This window comes from Trachurus japonicus, chromosome 5 (assembly GCF_045865225.1).
Source record: "Trachurus japonicus isolate A0001 chromosome 5, Traja_1.0".
NCBI classification, from domain to species: Eukaryota; Metazoa; Chordata; class Actinopteri; order Carangiformes; family Carangidae; genus Trachurus; species Trachurus japonicus.
Genome location: NC_140911.1, coordinates 30,712,720 through 30,737,229, shown reverse-complemented (window position 1 = coordinate 30,737,229; position 24,510 = coordinate 30,712,720). Strand labels below are relative to the sequence as shown.

The following is a 24,510-nucleotide window of genomic DNA, read 5'->3' as shown; positions in this document are numbered from 1 at the left end:
CACAAAATTGTGTTTTATATTAAACTGGGCCTAGTGCCATGTATAAACGCACATTGTTATTGTGCATTCAATACTAAGATATTCAAATAATACACAGGTCCCGTGTATAATCTTGAAGTAAACTTGAAACTTGGTTCATGTTTTTATTTCAAACATGTGCAAGGTACAGTGAGTAGGGAGGCCGTGCCACTGCCATTTATAAATCTGATACCAATGCCAATATCAACAATGTCTGTCAGTTGCATGGGTTGATGAAGTATACATACAAGCTATTCAAATCGCCATTTTTATTTCAAACATAAATGTGGAAACAAATTATATATATATATATATATATATATATATATATAATAGGCTAAAGAAAGTCTAATCAACCAAAAATTTTGCGACCCCCATTGCAGTACGACTCGAGACTCGAGACGAGAGAAGTGTTCAGTTCATGCATCTGCCCTAATCCCAACTCTAATCAACTCACAATGAGACTTTTTTGCTTAATTAACAAATATTCTTAGCAATTAAAAATCTATCAGGTGATTAATAATAATAATAAATAAACTAATAATTTTATATTTGAGTACTTACATTGGTGTCTTTCCCTGACAGCACACACTCAGTCTTTCTCTGGGGGACAACAGGCCAGTGGATCTGACGGGGGAGGAGAGCAGACATGGCTGGTTAGCTGTAAACCAGTGTTGAACTCATCCAGTTTACTGTTTGCGTGGGACGTTGCTTACTATGAGCGGCTCCTTGTTGATGTCGTGCAGATCCAGAGAGAGGATATAGTCTTTGCTGCCCACGTACATGCGGTCGTGGTCCTCGTCCATGCGGAGGATACGGTAATCAGTGGAGTTCAGCAGAAAGGAGAAGTGGTGAGCTGTGCCAGTAGACTTCAACTCTGGAAAAAAGAAAGAAGGAAAAACAGCAGTAAATAAATGCTTGTGTGCCTTTAAGACTGTTAAAAAAAACATGAAGTAAAATTGGGAAACAGAATCCACAGACATGGTCACAGGAGATGTGTGTAGGCTGCTCGTTTCTGGCACAGAGATGAGATGCCCTTTGCTTTGCCAAAGTTGCTCCATTCTTTCTGTACCAGAGGTGATCTCTCCATTTATCTTAACCATTTATCTTAATCCACCCCCCACACACGCGGTATGCTAATGTTGATAGCTTGATATTATGCTAATGATGCACAAAGCTACTATCAGACTCCCTTAAATTAATTTACAGAAGCTGTTTGTTCTTTTGTTCCTCTCAGTGTTACAGTGATATCCTGCCATTATGGGGTTATGGTCAGACAAAATCTGGTTATGACAAAACCAAAGAGGCAAACAGGGACTCCAACCCCGTCTCCTAAATCACATTTATACAGCTCAACTGCAACCAGAAAATACATTTGGAACTAAATGTAATCACTGGATGGATCCTGTTCAGAGGTAATGTATTTTTTGAATGAATTAAACTGTGCTACATTTATTAATGGCAGTGGAGGTGGCAGGAGAATTTTAGGTTTAGGCAACTAAAGTGCTCTGGTTAATGGAGTTATTTGTGAAATTACACAAATCAATGAACTTTCTGTGGATTTATCAAAAGCACAGTCTTTCCCTAACCATAACCAAGTTCGGCTCAGTCACAATACTGTACTGCAGGATGACGTATTTTGTTAAAGGGATAGTTCAACATATTGGCAATTTGGCCCATTGCCATAATCCCTATAGTTTTAGGAGTAGGTTCGTTACCTTTAATTGTCGGTGCAAGCTATTTTTAGAACGGCGGAGCAGAGCCGCCAACGAAGTTGTTTTCGAGGCAAATGCAGAGACTGCTTGCCGAAAGACTACCCCTGAAGGCAACGCGCATCAGCGGTTCTGCATGAATTTACCTCGAAAACGACTCTTTCTCGTAACGTTCCATTATTGTCTCATAGCGTGGTGAATGTGCAGGTCACAACTTGTCCACCAGAGCGTTTTGGAGTTGTTGGATTGTGTATTTGATGAGTTGGATGAGGGAAAGCCATTAGGAAATCCCATTAGCCTCCGTAGCGTAGCTCTGAGCAGCTCGTGGCTCTGCTCTGCCATTCTAAAAATAGCTTGCACCGACAATTAAAGGTAACGAACCTACTCCTAAAACTAGAGGGATTATGGCAATGGGCCAATTTACCAAATTCACCTATCCCTTTAATAATGTTCCTGGTCTTCCCCTGTTATCAAGCATACAAATTAAAATATCCTCATTATCTTAATAGTGAATGTAATCTGGGATCATTTATGTTTCCCACAAGATCTATTTGTTGTTACAGTTTATTGGCAACAGCTTTGGCCTGCGCTGCTTTTCCTTATTGGACCCATCTATGCTGGACTGTGACCAGTATCATGAGCTCCAGCTACATAATATGGCTTCTATTACAGAAGGTCATAAAGCAGATAATGTTCAGTCCCGACCCCGAGCCTCGTTCACCTTTTTTCCAAGTCTGCCGAGCCGTGCAAGAGTTGATATAAGCTTCGCTATAATCTCTTCTCGTGAATTTCAACAGCGGCAGAGAAGATGCCGACCGCTCCCAGGCTTAGTCCCACATCATGCATAACATTCCCACATTGTTTTCCTCTGTATCACTGGTAAAACTGTTGTGAAATAAAACTGCTCTCGAATGGCTCACATACTGCTCAGGGCAAATCACTGGTGTGTGAGTTTCAGTTACACTCGGGGTGTGAGGGGAGATAAGTGGAGATCTGGTGTACGGAAAGCAGCTTTTTCTCCCGGTCCTTCCATTACCTCCCGAGCTGTTAGAGAATCTGATAGGAGGCCTCTGCCTTTCTCCAACTGCCTCTCTCTCAAACTCCGCTTGGGAAAGTGGATCTTGAGGAAGTTAAGCCTGTTCTATTTGCAGAGGAAACTAGACAGAGGGACCATGTTCATGTTCCACTTGAACAGGGAGCAGACAAACGCCCCAACTGTTCTCTTTAACCAACTCTTAGAGTCGCCGATAATGAAAATGACTCCCTCCAACGGCTAGGACAGCTTGCTTTGACCGGGAGGGAGCACAACTTGTTACTTTACTTAGAATAAAAAGCAGCGTGATGTTTTCCACCTGCACAGGAGGACATGTTGAAAATACTGACACGAATCCTCTTCCAGAAAAGCTCCTCGGCTGCTGATGCGCTGAGCTGAGCTCCTTCAGGAGCTGTGAAATGCTGCCGTCACGGTGCAGCATCATGGCACGCAGTGGGGTGGATAAGGTAGTAAACAGGAATAGACATGACTGTCACCCGTGTAATTCTCATAACTTCCCTCCAGACACATATTCTGTAATGCTGGTTTCCCACCCTCATGGATGGAAAATATATAAAGTGAGTCATATTTTGGCAACATGATCATACTGGAGTATTGTCTTACAAACTTCTTGTTCTCTTCTATCAAAATGAATGATTTCAAGCAACTTGAAATGAAAATCATGACACTGAAATATGAATTTTACATATTTGAAAATCAATCCATAACAATATTTCCATCAAATCACATCCAAGCTTGAATGCTATATGTGGTTATAGCAATAAGGATTCTATAATAATAGTAGCTTTTATTGTCACTGGTGATTTCCACGTTTCCTGTGCAGCAATAATCCATCAAAAACAAGACAGTGGGTATCTTCAGCTGTATGCAACAGTGGATGAGTTTGGTATATTGTGAGCAGTAAATGGGGCAGAGGAGGCTGATGAACAGCTGCACACACCAGGCTGCACACTTTCAACTCTGCAGCAAGGTAACCGACTTAACCACACCCCGCTGTGTGCTGGAAACAACTTGTGCCACGTCTTGCATGAAATCAGGTGGTGGGTGTAGTTAGGTTTGACTGATGTGATGTCTTTATTAAAAGAAGGTGAGGTTGTGTGAGTGCACTGTGAACAGATGCGCCAGGCATTCTGCTGTTGACTGAAAATTTAAGGATTTAAACCTGTTTTGATTACACACCGATCAGGCCTAACATTCTGAGCACTGACAGGTGACGTGAATACCACTGAATACCACTTCATCATGGCACCTGTTAGTGGGTGGAGTAGTGGGATATATGAGGCAGCAAGTGAACATGTTGTCCTCAAAGTTGATGTGTTAGAAGCAGGAAAATGTTTAGCATAAAGATCTGATCCAGTTCTCTAAGGACGACTGGGTTTCTCATGTGAAAAGCCGCAGCTCTTGTGGGCTGTTCCCGGTCTGCAGTGGTCAGGATCTATCTAAAGTGGTTCAAGGATGTAAAACATTGTCTCAACATTGTCTCCTTTATGGCTTTGTTAAATCTCATCGAATGCTGATTTTTTCATTATGTATATAGAGAATGTGAAGTTACGTCACGCCGCTTTGCATTGTGGGACGTTGGGCGCCATCTTTGGAGGATCGCGGATGTAAACACTTGCTCGTCTCCCAAAAAAAAGTCCCCCAAAGTCTTGAATCCAGTCCCTTAACGGCAAAACGTAGGGATCGACACCGTTAATAACAAAGTTGTAGTTTTTCTGTGTACCGTTGTTTCTCGTTAATTTGAGTTTATCACGATACATTCCTCCTTCGTTTTCCTTCCCCTTCACCATTTCTTTTTTTCTTTTTGTTCGTCTTCCTCATCTCTTTTTCTTTCTCTTTTTCTTCTTGCTCGTTTTCCCCACTCTGTTTACGTTTGCGTTCCCCCAAAGATGGCGCCGACGTCCCACAATGCAAAGCGGCGTGACGTCAGCTTCATATTCTCTATAGTCCATATGGATCTTGTGAGGTTTTATTTTCTTCATGTTTATTATTTTTACTTGTATGTTTATATGCATGTGCATTTTTTAAAACTCATTTATTCACTTTCATTTTATTTTATTTATTTGTCAATCTTTTGTTATTGCTATCATTTATTTTATGTTGGTTTATCTCCTTTTGCTTTTTTACGCCCATGTAATTTTTGTTATGATATTAGATGTACACAATGCTTGTAATTATCATTTGATTTATCATTGCTTTAAAACGAAACAATAAAAAAAAAGTATGATAAAAAAAAAAGAAGTGGTCCAAGCAGTGGTGAGGCAGGTGGCCACAGGCTCAGCGGCAACAGACCAGCTACTGTTGCTCAGACTGTCATTCTGATAGAAAGCTGTCACAACACACAGTGCAGCGCAGTTAGTTGTGTATTTAGCAGCAAAAGGGACCAACACAATATTAGGCAGGTGGTCATAATGTTATGCTGGATCGGTGTAAACTGTAACCACATCAGCTCTGGTCGATGTGCCAGCACATTTTAGACAGGACACAGGTGCAGGTGTTGACAGCAACCTGAGAACGAGCCCCTCCAGACGGCTCCATGTTAAGAATCTAAACCCGTGGAGCCGCAAACAGAGAACATCTTAAAACCATACATCTCTCCGCTCTTTCTCCGTAAACATCCTGTCTCGTTTTCCACCCTTGTCTGCTTGTCAACTGCACACTCAGACATCTAGCCGCTCTGGCAACACACGGAGGACCGGCAGTCCAACGACACAGGAGATTCAGGGGCAGTCACCAGCTGACATCCCACATTTATCACCCCCCGCACTCAGATTCACACTCGGGGGGCATCTGAGCGGGACACGCCGGCGGTGACTGGCTGTCACAAGTCCGACAGTGGTCAGGTCAGAGGAAAGTTCAGTGATAGAGGAGAGACAGATGGACGAGACAGACAGATAACCTACTGCATTACAGATATACGTTCATTACACATGATCTGTTAACAGCTCCATGTGTCAGACAGCCGTCTATCTCTCTTAGTCTCCCTCTGCTATTCAGGATCATTGGATCAATATCTGTCAGTTGTGAATCAAACCATTTTTTTTTGTCCTGAAAAAGCCTCCTGAGGTCATGAGACATGAGGAGCAAAGAGAAGCATGGGAGATTTTCAGTCTTAGCACATGAAACAATTATTGGCAGTTAACAAAATACACGAGTGAAACGAACCATCAGTTGCTAAATTATATGAAAATAAACTCCACGAAACGCTTTCAAAATGGAAGAATTATCTTTGTACAGAAAATTCACAGGCTGGAAATTATATCCAATTGTGGTTTGGGCGACTTCTAATTATTCAACGACCACTTCAAACACACCGCTCATGTCTGAAGTTTTCCAAAGCTAAATGTCAGTAGGAGACCGTGGACGAATAATAGAAAAAAAAATGTTTGATGAAAATTATTTGAAAAAGAAGAAAAGAGAAGAAAAAAAAGCTTCTCATGGAGGTCTGCACATTTCTGATAAGTGGAGCACCGTGCCTTTTCATATACGGCCCCATTCTTATACGCTACATAAAACTGTAGGATCATAATGTAAAGGACATAATGGCCAGATAGGGTCCGAGCACCAACCTGGATCTCTCCACATCTCCAGCACATGGGATTCATTCCAAAAACACATTTAAAGCCTATATGAGAGATTACAAGTCCCCTCATCTGAAACACAACGACTCTATCAAAGCTATACAGTACATTAACTCCATTCATCTTGCCGTTATAATCTGCGAAAATGAAGTGGCAATCTTGCACTTGGGAGACATATTACATCTTTTGCGAGACGGGACACGCTAAAAACACATTTTCTTTGAAATAATGCCTGTGGCGTGGTGAGATAAGGAGCAAAGTATGATAACAGTCCACCTCAAAGCGCTCATAAGCTCTATTGTCAGCACAAATTCATCTGCCTCAGAAGGATTCCTATGTGTTGTGTTGCGGCTCAGCCGTTAATTGCCCCGTGCCTTCTGAAGCCAAGAAAAATGTTACAAAACAATACAAAGCGCCTTGACATTGTGTTAAACGGCTGAATTTACAAGCAGCTGGTAAATTTCGGCAATGATAGGGTACAAGTGTCTTTCAAGATCAGAAGGGTCTGGTGTGTATCAACCGGTTTCCCAGCAAGGTCTTGGTAATCAGTACCAGACACAGAGGCAGACAGGCAGCTAAATCATCTTTTTTTCTCTCTCTCTCTCTGTCTCTCTAGTGTGCATGAGGAATTGTCTTTGGTTTGTTGAAGACCTTCTGTGTTGGATAAAACCCAATCTCTTCCTACTGCTCTCCCAGAATGTGAATGACATCTGGTGGTAAACTGAGCCTGGAGTCGGTCCACCTGTTGATGTGATCCCTCTGCGCTGTGGTCACTCTCCGCTCTGTTCTGCAGCCAAGGTATGCAGCCCTTTGGCCAGGCTTTGTAACACAGGTTTTTGCTGGGTCAGCCTTAAAGGGACACGAGTGACCCCCCCGACCCAACCCCCCTTTCCCTCCTCCTGTTCTGCGCCTGTAAGGAGATGACGAAAGATGCTGCGGCTCCCGGACGAGCCCGCCGTTATCGGCCTCTGAAATCTCCCCTTTCTTCTGCCGTTTCAGGTGAGGCGGAGGGGCGGTGGCGCGAGGAAGAGGGGGGGGTGGGGGTGGGGGGTTATTGAGGAAGCAGGCGGCAGAAAATCCCGCATACCTGCCCAGGCATCCTCGGCATGTTGTCTGAATTCCCCCCCTGATCTAGTGGTGCTGGCTTTCTCATAGAGGTGTGGCCCCACCTTGCTGCAGCTTGTCTGCAGTCATGCATGCACAGATGCGTTCCTAAAAGGATTCTTATCTATAAAGTCAAGGATTATACATATATTGAGACTGTCTGCACTATAGAAAGAGTAGATTATTCACCATTTATCCAAAGCGCTCAGCAGCAAGTGAAACAATGTGACTGTATCATAGTTTTGTTTGACTGTGGTTCCCTTCAGCACATTCCTAAAAGGATAGTTTAACATTTTGGCAAATTCGCCTATTGCCGTAATCCCTCTAGTCATTAGCCTCGCGTCACCAGGCTCTTCAGAGAGGAGAAGAGCCTGGTGTCTGTTAACTCCATAAAAAAGTGTTCTCCAACATAAAACTTATAAACTAGACATTAACTTGTAATACAATAAAAGCAAAAGGTTAACTTAATGGCTCGGGGACTTTCTTGTAAATTATATTCCTTAAAATAAAAGCACCAAGCTAATAAAATGTGGTGAAACTTTTTAATTTGACAGAAAGGCCTGTCTCTCTCGCCCTGGATCCGGTTGCTTACCAAATCAGTGAGTCAACGGCCCCAGACTATCTAGTCATAGCAGTAGGTTCGTTAACTTTAATTATTGGTGCATGTTGTTTTGAGATCAGCGGGGCAGAGACGTGAGCTGCTCAGCTAACACAATGGAGGTGAATGGTACAGGTTCCCTGTCCCTCATCAAACTCATCAAATACACAATCTCCTCCTAAAACTAGAGGGATTATGGCAATGGGACAGTTTTTTGGATTGTGCATTTGATGAGTTTGATGAGGGACAGGGGACCTGTACCGTTCACCTCCATTGTGTCTCTGCCCCGCGGATCTCAAAACAACATGCACCTTTAATTAAAGGTAATGAACCTACTCCTATGACTATAGGGATTGTGGCAATAGGCGAATTTGCCAAAATGTTGAACTATCCCTTTAAAGATAGTTCATAATATTTGACAACACATACATTCATCTTTCTGCCCTGAGTTGGGTGAGAGGATTGATGCTTCTCTCTGGCCAGGAGGTGATTAGCTTAGCATGAAAGCACTGAAAAATACCTGCTAGCACCTCTTAAGGTGACTAATTACCTCACTGTACTGCACATGTGTGTGTGTGTGTGTGTGTGTGTGTGTGTGGTCATGTTTCCTTGTGTAGGTCATAGCAGTGGTCACAGTGAGAAATTGGTGCTACATTCACAGCACCATGAATTTGCTTCAGGCCATCTTTGGTCGCCCATGTCCCTAATTGGCTCAGTGGATGTGTGTTAAACACCACAGATGTTTCCATGTTATTCTCAGTTAACGTCTCTTACAGTGTAAATGGGCCTGAACATGAAGGCTGCACTGTTATCAGTCCATTTTGGATTAAGGGTCATTGTGGAGAAACCTGCGCAGTCCCTTGTAAGAACGTTTTGATTCTGCACACAGGAAGCAGTTACAAGTAATCTCAAGTGCAAACTGAATGTAAGGAGAGTGTATCAGGACGGGGAGGTCATTGAGGATGAACAGCAGCGGTAAAGCCTTATCAGCTCAGCCTGTCGTAGCTTTGTGTTTGCCTCCGTTCAGCACCTCATCATCAGCCTCCCTCCATCTCTGGAGCCTGGACTATTGACTCAGTACACATGTCACTGGAACTGATTGCTGCTTACCTGCGCCTGTCAAGGAGAAATAATTGGCACCAGATTATGTCTTATCTCCCCTCTTCCGGATGCTGTCACTCAGATGCTCTTCACGCTCGTCTGCCACTGATACACTGTGTGTCTGTGTGTGTGTGTGTGTGTGTGTACATAGAAACAAAAGTAGAGCCCTCTGATCCTCACATCAAATCAGAGACACCTGTCTCCCAGCGCACAAATCAAGAGCAGGAGAAGATTGATTTAAGAAGTGAGTTCACTTCCTGAGTGGAAACGAGAGATTATAACAAATCTATTTCTGCTGTTTCGGATGACAGGAAAGGTTAATTAAAGCACAGGGGAGCGGAGGAGGATCTCTGCTTCAGATGACAGTGAAGGTCATTTTTGAGCTTCTCTGGTCTGCACGCCCCAAACCTAACTCATACTGTACATGTGGTAATCAGAGGAGAAGACAGCAGGATTACATGCAGAGAGCGGAGGAACGCGACACATACGTGGCCTCTGATTTGCTTTCTCAAATGTAAACTCAACTCCTCCATCTATTCTCTCACACAAAAAGGGTGAAGTAAAATACATGGTTATGCTTCCTTTTCCACAAGAAACTAAGAGAAACTATATCATTCTCCCTGAAAAGCCTGAAATGCATCATATGAAAACACACGCACACACACCGCCATGGACAGCTGCCCTCCATAGCCCTGCAGGGCCGCAGGTGAAAGGTTAAAGGCCACGAGGGGTCTGAGGTGAAAGCTCATCCTGGCCCCCTTACACACTTCGGCATAATCAGGATTATCTCTGGGGGAGTGAAGGCGGGGGGCCTCCTCCAAGCCGGGTCAGGAGAGAGCAGGGTGGTCATGATGATGATACTGTGTTGGGTCGGTTAAAGAGACCAAGAGAACAGGGAGAGACGGATAAATAGAGGAAACACTGAAAGTAAAATATGTTTAATATAATATTATTGTTGCCTGTTCACAAGTGAAAAAAGCCTTTCATAGAGTTTTTATAATATATTTTCTGCTCAGTTACACATAAAAAGTACGAGGGGACAGATTTATGCAGCATAACATTGACACAGTCGGCTCAAGCGTACTTTACAGTTCAAAGGAAAAGAAAAAACATTACTTGCCATGAAAAATGAGAAATCCATATGAACACTGAGCTGTTTGACTACACAGCTCTGTGTTTCAGGAAATCAGCGTGCTAACCTGCCCGACTCTCTTCCTCCACCAGACTAATCTCTGGATTTTGGAGAACATGAAAAACACTGGTTGGTTCCTTGCTTTGTTTACAGAATGTTCTATCCCAAGGCGCTGTCTGAGCCTGTGGCTGCCCATTGTATGCACAAGTGTTTATGTGTGCGTGTATGTGTGTGTGTGTGTGGGATCGGGGTCGTGCAGATGCTGCAAGCCACTGTAATGATGATGAAGCTGTGTTTGTTGTTGTAGCCGCTGGGGCCGGCGGCAGCGGTCAGCGGTGACAACACAGGTTAGAGGGATTATGGAAAGGGCTGAATAATGAGACAGAGCCGGCGTGAATGAGTGAAAAACCCTCCGCTCCCTGGCCGGACCTTCGACCTCGCACTCAGAACAAATACTCTCCCTCTCTGTCAGCTGCGCTAACAAACACCCAGATGCGCAGCGCTTTTTTCAGAGGAATCAGATTATCAGATCAAATACCGATTTCTTCTTGATCCTCCGTTCGATCGGAATCGCTGAAATTTGCATCGTTCCGGCCGACGAGCCGGTCCACTCCTCTGTGATTTGAACCAGAACTGAACAAAGGCTCATTTTAAGAGCGCCCTCTCATTCCTTGTGTATCAAGGTCATGGCCAGTGTGCTGCTAGCTGGGGGCAATAAGAGGGGGGGTAATTAGGAGGTAAATTTGGAGGGACCATTAGCAGCAAGTGTTGACTCAAGGTCTGCTGGGGACAGCGGCCACCTCTACCCGGTCTGGGTGTTCCACTCTCCAGTCTTGCCCTGGGAATCCACTCTCCTCCCTGTGGTCATTTTTCAACCCACAACAGCAAATGGTGTGTTGGAGGAGTGAGAATGGAGGGAGGAGTCCCATGGGTGGAGAAGCCTGACAGCAAACGTAAGAACTTCCATTTATCAAAGCAGGAGGGAGAGAGCCATGGAAACTCTGAGTTTAACTCGAAAAGAGCTTCACAGCAGCGAACAGAGAGGCTGAGCTGCTGCTGCAGGGGCAAAGGAAAAAAACACACAAAAGAGGCTCTCTAATGCATATCATAACCATCAACTGGACAAAGGACAAAACACATTGATGGTGTCTGAAATGCACAAAAATGCAGAGAACTCAGCTGCTAAGAGCAGGTGTGGAGAGAGAACCTCTCAAAGTGGGCAAGATGGAGACAGCACATACCTGCATTTTAAAGAGGAGCTATGATTCTTAGCTTAACTATGCAACATTTTTACCTTTATTAAACAGCTTTGGAGTAATTTTAATGGTTTAACAAATGACTTGTAACTTGTTAAAGGGAGAATGGAGGCTCTCCTTCCACTTAGCGTCTCTTGGCTGAAAACCAACCTTGTAAGATCAGAGCCTCCGACCCGGTGTCCCAGCTATTGTATCTGTGGCACCGCCACAAAAACGCGCCCCCCTAACCATAATCTGTCGTTTATGACCGATACGACTACACATACATGTGGGAACATTGTTTATAATATATAACGTTATCCACCGCTCCATGGATTGCTTTCTCACCGGCTTCGTTAAAAACAAATGCACATGGCCGAGAGGAGGGTTAGCAACACAGTGGAAAGGCGACCAGACTTGCAGAGTTCCCCTTTAAGGAATAAATGAGTTCTATATAGCAGTGCTCTTCATTGGTTTACATGCCTTCTCTTTGTTTTTCCTAATGGATCAACTAGCAGATGTGAAGAGATTTTCGACCACATTTATGCAACAGATGCATGAAGAGGCATGTGCTAGTAGGATGGAAAATACAGACCAAATCTGGCCTGTTGGGCTCAAATTCAAAAAATAAATGAGGAGTGTAACGGCTTCAGGAGGGAGACACTCTCCTTTCTCTGGGTGGAAGAGGGGCATCAGCTACTTCACTCTGGTACAATGCTGATGCAGCAGTTATGGTGGAGCCAGATGTTTATGTTCAAGAGAAAAAGACGTCTATATCTCATGTTAGAAATATGACTCTGATCTGTTGGGAATGAAGGAAAACATAGCTTAACATTATTATGAAACCTCAAAATCCACAGAGGGAGCCACTCGGGGTGGAGGGAAGGCTCAACAAATCATTGGACTCTGACACGAGGGATCGCTGCTCATTTTCCTGTTTCCTACTGTTTAATGACCGTGATTGTTTGTGCCTTAGATGTAACTTGTTATTTTAACCTAAATCATCATTTTTCTCTGACCAGCTTTTGTGGCAGACCCAGGCAACCCTTAACCATAGACGTGTCAGAACAGGAAACGGTTTCATTTGGTAACAGTTTGGGACAATGTTAGAGGAGGCACTTGGAAAATGATATTGTTCTGATCATAGCATGAATACATGTCTTTTAGGTTTGCAACTGATTTATGTTGCTGTTTAATGTGCAGGAAATTGAATGAAGTTACTGTGCTTTCATGTGTAATGGTTCAATCCTCCAAGATAAAGTTAAGCACCAAGTGATACCCACTTATATCAAACAGACTAGAGCATTTTCTTGCTTTCTGTCATTTCACTGAACCATTCATTTGGACGACTGCAAAATTTGCAGGGGCTGATGGCCAGATTCAGATAACCAAAGAGCTGCTCCCTCTAATTTACAAAATAAAACCGAATTATCGCTCGGTGAGGAGTGATGAGGAAACACTCATCTCCACATCATTCATCATTTTCCCTGTCCTGCATCAAACCTCCTCAGATTGTTTAAGCGTTTCCACACCATCCAGAACATTGGACGGATTATTTAAAGATGTTGTCAAGGCAGCTCTAGCAAAACAAAAACAGCACCCCGCACCCCCACCGTTCTATCTGAAATCTTCCTCTCCATGCCTGGTTAATACTATTTTGATTTTTCACCCAGCTTCCTCTGACACCTTTCCTTTTCCTTGACTTGTCTAATCCTGCCAGCATCCACCATAGCCCGCTGTCTGCATACCAGTCCATCGAGATAACGCACGCCTTTTTCCGTCAATTCCTTCAGCCCTTTCTTTAGCACCCAGCATGCCACAGGTGGGAGAAGACGGGTGCTGATGTATTTCGCTGTGACTCTCAGGCGCTTACTTCACCCATTAGAAATAAATTTAACCTTAGAAGGAGACATGTCTAATGAGACTCAACAGTGATACTTGATGCAGTGATGAAGTGTTATGTGCGCTTCAAGCACATTTCTGCCAAATTAAAATGCTCCTTCGGATGTGGCTCTATCAGCAAGTGAAGAGGATGTGACAAGATTGCACATTCAGACAAGATCCAACAACTCTGACACATCATTGCATTTTATTTCTGCTTCTCCAGCTTAATATGTTTTATGTAAATTCAATGGATGACTTTGTGTTATACCTAACACCATGTGGTGTTTTTGTCAGCTACCCTAATGACAGAGGCAGGATGACAAGCAACAATGGTTACTAGTTGAAGCTGAACTGGTGTTTAGTCGTATAGGCCTCCTCAACTAGCAGGCCACCTGGTGAGATAGGGCAAATGTCTGTTTGTTTTTACTTCAGCCAAGGGAGGCTTTGTGAGATTTGGATTTTGGGCTTTTGCATTTATTTTTTAAAGCAGAACTTTAAAACATGCATTAAAACATTTGGGTGGAATTGCACTTAATGTGCTCAGCTGGAGCATTTGGATTAAATGTGCTAATGGAAAATGCGGTATCCTTCGTAAAGTGCACTGCATTGGTCGGAACATGACCTGCATCTGCATTGTTCTGGGTCGGACATGAAAGAGATGGTCAATTAAAGGTTTAGAATGTGCATATAGAACCTGACCTCGGTCCCAGATGACCAGACGGGAGCAGTTAGTCGAGCTCTGGGGTCACCAGCGTCCGTGGAGTTATCATACCACAGGCCACTAATGGGTGAGTGCCAGGATTCCATCTGCCTCTGCACTGTCGACATAATACGGCGTGCACTGCTGCTGCATCCACCCACTTGACCCCCACGTCGCTGCCAGACAAAGACGGGGTCACCCCCCGACCAGGTACGTGTCAGCACAGATCCCGGGTCGAGCCTCGTGCTCTAATGCCATGTGACAGGCAGGGGACAACCAGATAATGCTCAACAATCGGGCGGCTGGTTGCTGAGCAGCGTGGCGTGGACCTCAGATGGGGTGTTGGAGTAAGAGCCTGCGGTGAGGACCTGCTCATCTGTCTGACAGCCTTTGTGCTCCATTAACAGCCAGTAGAGGCCTCGCCACAAAGACTCAGACAGGCATGCATAACCATAAGACCTCAAGTTCATTGCAAACCAACTGCAATAACCTTCTATAGAACATCCCACAAACCTTTTTCCCCCCTCTGAAGTATCCTGTACTGTTGGTTTGATTTTTGAGGTGAATGTTTTGTTTCTTACCTCTACATAAGTATGGCAGTGGGGATTTGTGGGTCAGTCAGTCATGAATTGCAATTAAAGGGATAATTCAACTGCCATAATCATTGCCATAATCCCTATAGTTTTAAGAGTAGGTTCATTACCTTTAATTGTCAGTGCAAGCTGTTTTTAGATCAGCGGCGCAGAGACGCAAGCTGCTCAGCTAACGCAACCATGTTTCCCTCATGAACTAAACACAATCCAACAACTCCAAAACACTTTCGTGGACAAGTTGGGACCTGCACATTCACCACACTATGAAATAATAATGTATAATTATGTAACATTACAACACATGACGCAAATACTCATAACTACTTACTTTTTGAAATCACTCCGCCCAGCAGCCGTGTCTGGGATGTAATTCCGGCTACATTTACTTGGAAAACAACTCTGTCCACCAGAGCGTTTTGGAGTTGTTGGATTGTGCATTTGATGAGTTTGATGAAGGAAAGGTGAAAGTACCGCACGCCGTGCAGAGCTCACGTTTCTGCCCTGCCGATCTAAAAACAGCTTGCACAGACAATTAAAGGTAGGCCTAATGAACCTACTCCCAAAACTATAGGGATTATGACAATATGGAATTAGCCAAAATGTTGAATTTTTTTTTTCTCTAGAACCAAATTACCTACCATTAGTTTTTTACAAACTCATTTTTTATGAGTTGAGGATGATGATAACTACAGTGAACATCAATTCTACCCAACACCAGTATGTAGCATTAGCATGGTGATATTTTGTACAGCTGCACAGAGCCTTCCTGTTAGTCTTATTCTCAATAAATAGCTAAACCTACTTGATGTGTACCATCTTTGACAAGAGTCATAAACATTCGGTCCAGTACCCGACACTGCATGTCATGCTTAATTAACACTTAGAGTGTAGAAGGTCAAGATTTTTCAAAACACTCACCCTCAAGTTCTTTGAGGGTGAGTGTCCGTCTTTTAAGCTCCGCAACCCTAAGAAAAACAAATTAACCTAGCAATATACCTGAACAGTTCTTTGAGTATATTCTGTTCTCAAACTAAAACACACAGATATTCCCTGACAAGTTATTACAGGTAACTCCTGAGCTGTTATTACTTGGGAGCAGCCCAGGAACAATATTATGTTTTCTTCTTATGGGCTGGGTGAGAGCAGTTTGAGCCCCACAAATGTGAGATGTTGTTTGTTAGTGTTTCCATTATTGGGTTTGGGCCCAGCATTATATCAAATATCCCATATCACTGATTTCTTCCCATGACGGACCGATTCTACACACCAGTTTGCTCTCTCTCTTTGGGGACTGGATGATGGTCACGTGTGCAGGAATCGACACCAGCTTTAAACAAACTGAGCATCTCACTGAATATTTCCATCATGACTATCATTTCTTTGTCTCTATTTGAACTTTTTTTTTTTTGCTGTTGTGTCTGTTGCTCACATGTTTGAACAAAACAGCCAATAAAACACAGCAGAGACGTTTGGACAAGAGCTGTGGGAAGATAAGAAACTAGAGGAAGACCAACTGGTGAGACTGAGCTGAGTGTCTGCTGTGACTCACAGAGCATCCATGTTAACATGTCCATTTGCTGTCTGTCTGAGATGAGTGGAGAAAACTAAACTAAAAGTGGGGGGGGGGGGGGTGATGACCGTCAGTCAAGGGTATTCATCTTTTCTTTTTAGGAATGGAGTGGCTGTATGATGGATATGATGGTAGTGGGAATGGTGGGAGTGAAAGCAAAAGGGAGAAGGGCTATAGTGGGGGGGAAGGGCTGGCAGAAAGGAATGCAGACAGTGGGAATGTTAAAATGAAAATTGTTATGGAAATTGCGCAGCCTGGGAACATATTTAACCTGCAGTGAGTAAATTAAAAAACATTCAAATCTTTGTTGCAACGATGCACCAAACTTTTATCTGTTGGAAGAGGCTCGGATATTTCATAACTTTACCGTTGCTACCTCCTGTTTCGTTTCTATGCCATAGGGTCTCAGTGAAGACGATCAATTGACAGGGTGATAGCTGAAGCTTATCAGAGGTGCGAAGGAAGACGTACGTCACCCACCTCCAGGCAGGTGGCATGTTCAAGTGTAATCTCATCAGGCAGCAGTCGGCTTAGACCACCTCAATGCCACCAGCTCGTGGAGTTATGTTTGTTCATGTGTTATTAGGTACATGACCAGAGGAATGTTACATGCAACATGAACGGGTCTGCTTTACTTAAAAACGAGGGGGCTTCACAGACAATAATTACAGGCTAAAAAAAAAAAAAAAAGAAAAGACAATTTACATTCCACTAGGTTAAACATGTGCTTTGAAAGCCCCAAAAAATGTCATTCAAGATGAAACATGTTGGCAGCCATTGCATCTTTAATGGATAATGTGAATTGTCTGCTGAAGGCGGGCCCCTCTCTCTCTCATCCCAGCCTGCAATTAAAGCAAAGCTACCCAAGGTCAGTGTGAGTGACAGGCTGACAGACCTATAGATTACTGTCTGTCTGTGTAATCCACTGCCCTTTTTTTTTTTACTCCCCCTCGCTGACTGACGCGCTCACCCCTCCCTGTTTAAAACACCAGTGCCTGTTGACTTGGCCGCTTTCATGTTTGACGGACAGATGGGACATCCTACCCCGTGACCCCCGTGGCATTTTTCGCACCCGTGACAAAAAAAGGTCAGTATGCAGAGAGTGGGTGTTTTAAGGGGGCAGGGGTGGAGGTGGAGTTTGAATGGCTTCGGTTTGGTGATGAATTCATGTTATTATAAGGAGAAGTTTCCCAATGAGTGGTGAGTTTTAATAAAACCTAAGAAATTGGTTCGGAGCCAGTTGGATTAAAAAATATGAAAAATAAATAAATGAATAATCAGGGTAATTTGTTCCATGACCTCTGGCACCCTTTGTATACTCAGTTGTAAATGTATATAAGAACTCTGTAAGTGTTATATTTAGTCTCTCTTACTTTATTTATTTATTTTTATCTTACTTTTTAAACTATATTATTATTTTTGTTTGTTTTTTTGTTTGCTTGTTTGTGTATTTGTACGTGTAAGTGCGGAACATGGAGTGGGGTGGGACCTGGTCACCCGATATTGAAGGTGTTTATGGGGCTAAATGTAATAATAATAAAAAGAACTCAAACAACAATCATTTTGACAGCATGACAAAAAAAACAATGTCTGCCCTAAACAAACCACAACAAGACCCCTTGGTCACATAAACCCGTCATTGTCAGCAAAACACAGCAATTACTGCCCACCAGGCATGAAATGGGCAAACACCATTGCCCCCTGTTCGGATTACAGGTTTTATCAATTACATGCACCGAGTGGAACACAACTCTATGCACTCAAATACAAACAGTGAATCAAAAAAAAAAACATGGCTGTGATGTTGCTGGCCTGTTATTGTTGGCAGTTCTGCTCAGTGGGATTTAGTGCTGCACACAAGCACAAGTAGATAAGAAATGTTGAAATGTTCCGTTCCAACAGTTAAACAGCCATGAGGCAACGCAGTCAGAAACCACAGCCGTACACCATCTCATAACCCGCTTATTAATATGTGCAGTGGGATTTAGCACTTCATAGCTATTTGGCTTTAGGCTGGCACCTACACTCAAACACGTCCGCACGTCTGTCCAGGTGGGAGATGCTGTGACAGGTCCGACAAAAGACAGCATTAGCGGGAAGTAGCTGTTTTGATTTGAGAATGAAAGACAGATAGCGAGATAAACTGTGAAGTGAAAGAGAAAAAAAATTGAGAGAGGAAGGCGAGAGTCTTATCAGCTGCGAGGAAAAGGCAACATGCGTGACAGTGGAAAAATCTCGGTCACAGCTCCTCCATCCGTCCTCTCAGGGCGGTGTTGACGGAGACACACACACACGGAGGCTGAAGGCCGTCTGATCTCACACCGTCATACCTTTGCATAAATCAGCGCTCAGCCGTCCGCTCTGCGCTGATAAGACAACCACAGGCTGAGCTAAACACCAGGAACGGAGAGACTTTTCCTCTTTTATCAGCGGCCTCTCTCTCTCTCTCACACTCCCATCTCCTCCTCTCCTTCGTTATCTGTTTTTCATTCATCAGATCTGAACAGCAGACACGTTTTTTTTTTTTTCTTCTCCTTTCTGCTTGGGGCTTGTTTGTTTGCAGCTTGCCATATTTTCTCTTGTAGCTTTTCCAGCAGTCTGGTTGTGATCATCTGACAAACTCTGCTAAATCATTTGCAACATTCGCACAAGAAAGAGTTGGGAGTTGCTGAGAAATGATCTTTTGATCGTCTCGCAATCGCATAATAGAAAAAAAAATTGAAAGCGACAAGTCTTTTCTGTGAACTGAATCTGACTTGTGTGCGTCACTGTCGCAGGATGACTGTTACACCAAAGGTTTCTATCCCATCATACAGTGGACATCGTCTCTCTTTGGTTGCAAAACCCAGAGGTTATCTCCACAAGCTGCCTTATCTCTATAATGAATGCCATTCCTCAGATTTATGATGGAAGTAATCTCTGTGTTTATTACACATCTACGACATTTAGCACTGCGATAACCTTTTAAAAAACCATCACTGCTTTTAGCCTCAATCACTCCTTTTTAGGAGGAACTCCTTTTGTTCTCAAATCAAATACAGCTGCGTGGGACCTGGTCACCCATTTCTGTTTTATGGATGACAGCACCACTTTATACAGGTTCTCTCTTTTTTCTTTTCTTTTTTTGCTGTCAATTGTTGCTGTTATTGGGCTAGCACTTTATGTAATCTGTGCCCCATTTAAATTATCATACCATTATTCAGTGGAATTTTGATGTTTTTTGTAGGCTAGACCTGCTGCTATAATAATAATTCACATTCAATTTGGAGTACTTAATAAAAAAAAAAGAATACAGGATATTGTGCAGGTCCAGGATGTATCATGTATTGTGTGTATTTGTTTTATGTGAGGACCACAGATGGAAAGTAGCTTCCTGCTAAATCTGGTGCACCCATCTTTTTCCTAATGATCAATGCAAGTGCACACTGTCCCTAAACCCAATAAACTAAAACATATAAATTAGATGTAGGATAAAGGAAGCTTCCATGGCTTTACCCTCAAATTATAAACATACTATACATTACTGTGTAAATGAACTGATGTGCCTTGTGATTCGTATAGGAACTTTGGGGGGAGCTATTTATTTCAATGAACGCCATCATCAACAAAACCCATTCACACCTGGTAGAAATGTTGCACATATATGGTCTGAGTCATGATGTAACTAAATTACATGAGTACAATATATGCAAAGCTAATGCTATGCTAACGATGCAAAGCTTTCAGTGACAGAACAATCCCGTTAAACAGCGTGCAGTGCAGTGCGGTGTGGCAGTTAAATTAAAAGCGAGTTTCCTGTTGTTTTTATGGTTTAATGTGGCCACAATGTATTGCAGTGCTTTGTGACTAATTAATCATGCATAGCTGGTTTAATAGGACAGTGTAATCCGGCCACGGTAGTGAAAAGCTAAATTTCATGCCGCGCACCAATCCTGTATGTGAGTGACAATGGTATAATCAAAAGCCACGGAGTAATGAATTCCAAGCTTTTTAATACTTGGTAAATGCGATTACACTTGAACAAAGCATCATTTAGGTTGGAGATCTTCCCAGTGTCCTCCCTCAGCTGAGTCAACCACATTAAAATTAGATCCGTTAGGCATGGAAAAAAAGTTGGTGCCTCTGTGTTTGTGCCAGGAGGTGCTGCTTCCTATAAGCCCTCTGAGGGGGCCGTCTGTGGTCTTCCATCATTGTAAGCGCGGCGGAGCACAAGATCCAGAGGAGCACACATCGATTCATCTAACATGAAATCCTACAGAACATGAAAGCCCAGGATCATAGCCAAGCATTGAGTGATGACTGTTTCAGCATTTTGTGCCAAGAGGAGGAAAAAAGTGGGAGACAAGAATGATGAGAGACGGAGAGAGAGCCGAGCAGAGGGGAGGCAGGGGGACGGACAGAGTTGCTTTTGAGCGTCAATGGCCGTGCCAGTGTTGTATGCCACTCCCCCCTCCGCATCCCCGGGGACATGAATGAAGTAAATGAATGATGGACCCAGCCCACACACAAACGCCCCTCTTCTATTGAGACGGAGAAGTCCATTCACGGGGATGAGTGAGGCGTCGACACCAACAACAACAAAAACAACAGCAACATAGGAGGCCCTTGCTCCCATTTCTCATGCATACATATGTATGCAGTCACACGGACACACACATACGGCACGGATAGCGCCGCCGACAACACTGCCAACATACCATTAGGGACACCTAAAGAGGGGTTCCTGAGAACAGGGCCGGCTAACAAAGCTCGGAGGCAAAGGGGCGTGACCGGGGGGTCAGGCATGGAGAAAATCTTGGCATCACGTCAATGCGATCGCCACAATGATCGGGGAAGAGAGGCCATCTCCTCCCCTCCACAATCAGCACATTATCAGGAAGCCCATCAGTGCATGAGCGCTGAAAACAAGGGCCTGGAAACCTCATGTTCCACCACTGTCCCCCCCTCCCCTCCCCACTCCGCTCTTCTCTCTGTTGTCCGTCCAGGGCGAGACGGGTTCAGGAGGTTTCTCGCCCACATTGGGGGTGATCTCACTCACCCAGGGGCCTGACCTTCAGACTTCAGGCATTACTCGGCTAATGGAACACGGGGAATAGGAGCAAGGATCAATCTGACAAGGAAGGCTTTGCTATTTACCAATCATTTACATGAAGGTGGGCCTTGTAATGATGTTAGCATCTGACCGAGGCTCGGTTTTCACCAATTATGAATCCTGCAGAGAGACAAACTGTACAGTAAGGAGCGTATGAAAGCGGGTGAGTGTTGCAGCTGAAAGATGAAATACGGCTCTGACAGGAGGAGGAGGAGGAATGTTCCTGCTTTTTTAATCCAATAGTGAGACAAAACTACTGCAACCTCCCACAGGATCATGGTCAGACTCAACCACCGGCCTGATTTCTCCCATAATCACATAGACAGCTACTTGGTCCACATCCAGTATACACAAAGGGAAAGAGAGAGGCTTCATACAGTACATAGACTACCAGTCAGAATCAAACACACCTGAGGAATTTCAGGAGGATGTGGGTGTTTGAGGTTCATCAGCTCCTGCCGTAAAACAACTCTGACCTCTCATTTAAGGGGAAGGAAGCACTTCCCATAAAGCTTTGCCAATCTGGCGCGGCGCAGGAGGCTTTGCTCGTATAAACACTCTTCAAGAAGAAATATTTGCACACGTTTAGTACTTTGGCTTCACATCATTCTGTGTTGTCAGTGGAAGGACGTATAACCCAGAATGCACTGTGGCCTTCCGCCAGAAATGTCCCTGTGTGCTGAATGACTTACAACCCTCCTTCCAAGACTGTCGGCGTGACAATATGGAAGTGTGAGTAAAATCAGCAGTTTTCATTGATTCCAACATGGAGGCTCTCGGTTGCGAGGTTATAGCCGGGTCACTGGCATGTGAGATGAAGTGTGGAGGCAGCCCCCCCCCCAACATGTCACCCCGCTGAGGTAAACCATCTCCACCGACACTCATGCACAGCTAATGGGAAGCAGACACACAATTTGTCCAGCGTGTGCCTTTTGTGCACCCACACTCCTCTCCTCCCTCTCACTCTCAAGTCCCACTATCTATCCACGCTCTTCCCGAGATAGCAAACCTGACACTGATGCCCCGTGGTCCATTAGAGCCCTGCCTGCTGCAGTCGGCTCTATCGCTCCCTTCGCTTTTCCCTCCGCGCGCTGCGTCTCCCTGGCAGCCCTCACTTCTACTCCTGCAGCCCCTTCTATGAATCTCTGTCCCTCTGTCTCTTCCCTTCCTATCCTCCTCCCTCCTGCATGACGTCTCATCTGGAGCACCATGAGCTCCTCTCAAGTTCAACATGTCGGTCTCTGGTCCACAGGAAGGACTGCAGCTCAGATAACATTACTGTGATGGGGCTGCAAACAATCTCCTTAGACACATGATATGAACTATGGCTCCACAGATAACTCTGGTCCAGCCTATCTCCTCTAATGCAGCCACACAAACCAAACTGTTGCCCTCCTCTAACTACGGGCATAATCTTTGGGTGGGGTCCAGGCAATATAACCAGACCAGTCATAATTGGTCAAGTCCAAATTTTGCTGATAAACATAATGAAAAGAGCCACAAAGCCAACAAACAATTTTAAATAGTTGGTTCCTCATATAAAAGGAGAAAAAACACTGTTCAAAGGAGGTAATAGTCATGTGATTAAGTTAGCAAGTGAATTGTTGTCTGAAAGGGGACATATTATGGAAATATCACTTATTGAATGCTCTTTAACATATATTTGGGCGTTTGTCTTGCCTTCCTGCCCCCAAAATGTGAGAACTGACCAAAAAAAAAATCTGTAATTTTCAGGCTCCTAGATTGAAATCCATGTGGTTTTATGAGCTGTTCCCTCAGATGTCTTCCAAAGATGTAACTAGTTTCTGAATTTGCATAATCCCACCCCTACCTGGTACCGGTAGAAGGGGCGGGGCAAGCAGTGGTTCATTCGCATTTAAAGGGACAGGCACTGAAACCAGTCGTTCTGAACAGGGCTGTTTTGAGAGGATGAAAAGAGCTTGGGGTATTTTGACCAAAGCATGTCACAGACATGTCTTTAAGACACCTGGGAACTATTTTAATTTGTGGAAAAGGGGCATGATATGTATCCTTTAAGTTAGCTGGTTTCTAGTTTGCCACTGGCTGGGGGTAAACCTAGGGGAGTACGCCACAGAATAAATGTGTGGTAGGATTTAGCTGATCTGAAAACTGATCGGCTTCTCTCTGAATCAAATTTGGTCTTTACATTGTATTGAAGGTCCAGTGTGTAAAATGGGGGTAAAACCGTGATATATAGCGTTCAAATTCTAGCTTGCAGTGTGCTCACTCGCTCACACTCACCCCTCCCGTCGGCAAAGTGACGGTGGCCTCCCTCCAACTGGGAGTATTTCAGGAGCATGGTGCGATGAGGTGAAGATCTAAACCCTTTTACGATATGTCTGCTGTTTCCTACTCCTTCTTCTTAGTTTGTTTATTTATGAATAATGATCATTTAACATTAACACCAAATCCACCGACTGTTAATAAAAAAGGATCATTAGTTAATTATTTCTACACAGTTGATACTATTGTCGCATGAAAAAAACATGACCTGAGTTCATATAACTACTGTAGTGTTGTTTAACAACAGGCCAAAACCAACAGGTACAGAGACATGACTGTGTCCAGATTCAATCTGAGTCTGGAGATGAAGCAAAAGCCACTGATCTCATTCACAAAATACCAAACTCTGATGTTTCACAGTGATCCATGGAAGAGCAAAAACAGCTCTGTGGTTGTTTAAGTGTTGCGTACCCAAACACATCATGCACCTATCACTTATTACTCCACAGTGACCCCTGAAAAAACAGTCCAAGCAAGTCATATTAGGCTAAACTAATGATCATTTTCATTATTATTACAGGAAAAAGTCTGCATTAATCACAGCACCAGACTTTTGATGACAGACATTTTTCACTGTTCAGTATATTGGTGAATTTTCTGTTATTCAATGAATGGATGGATTTGTAGCTACTGTTGCCAGACGCCACTCAAGCTGCTTTAGGTCGCTCTTCTATTAATAGGTTGTTCTGAGGTCATAGAACATGTTGAAGTATCACACACACATATATATATGCAGCCATGCATGACAGCAAGTGTCCAGAGCAGTTTCCCACCGTGAGTGTTCAAAATGGCCACCATATGAAGGAGGTCAATGGCACTGCAGTAACAAGAT

At 43.8% G+C, this 24,510-nt stretch overlaps 1 protein-coding gene across 5 annotated transcripts in view; it reads right to left on the bottom strand.

Annotated features, from left to right (window-relative positions):
* sema3fa (sema domain, immunoglobulin domain (Ig), short basic domain, secreted, (semaphorin) 3Fa) overlaps positions 1-24,510 on the bottom strand; it is a 65,397-nt gene that overhangs the window by 24,201 nt on the left and 16,686 nt on the right. For all 5 annotated transcript variants that reach the window (XM_085777387.1, XM_085777386.1, XM_085777390.1 and 2 more), the window contains exons 3-4: positions 735-895; positions 583-645 (exon numbers count right to left, since the gene is read on the bottom strand). In XM_085777387.1, coding sequence (XP_085633513.1) covers positions 583-645; positions 735-895 — 224 coding nt within the window. The remainder of the gene's footprint in view (positions 1-582; positions 646-734; positions 896-24,510) is intronic.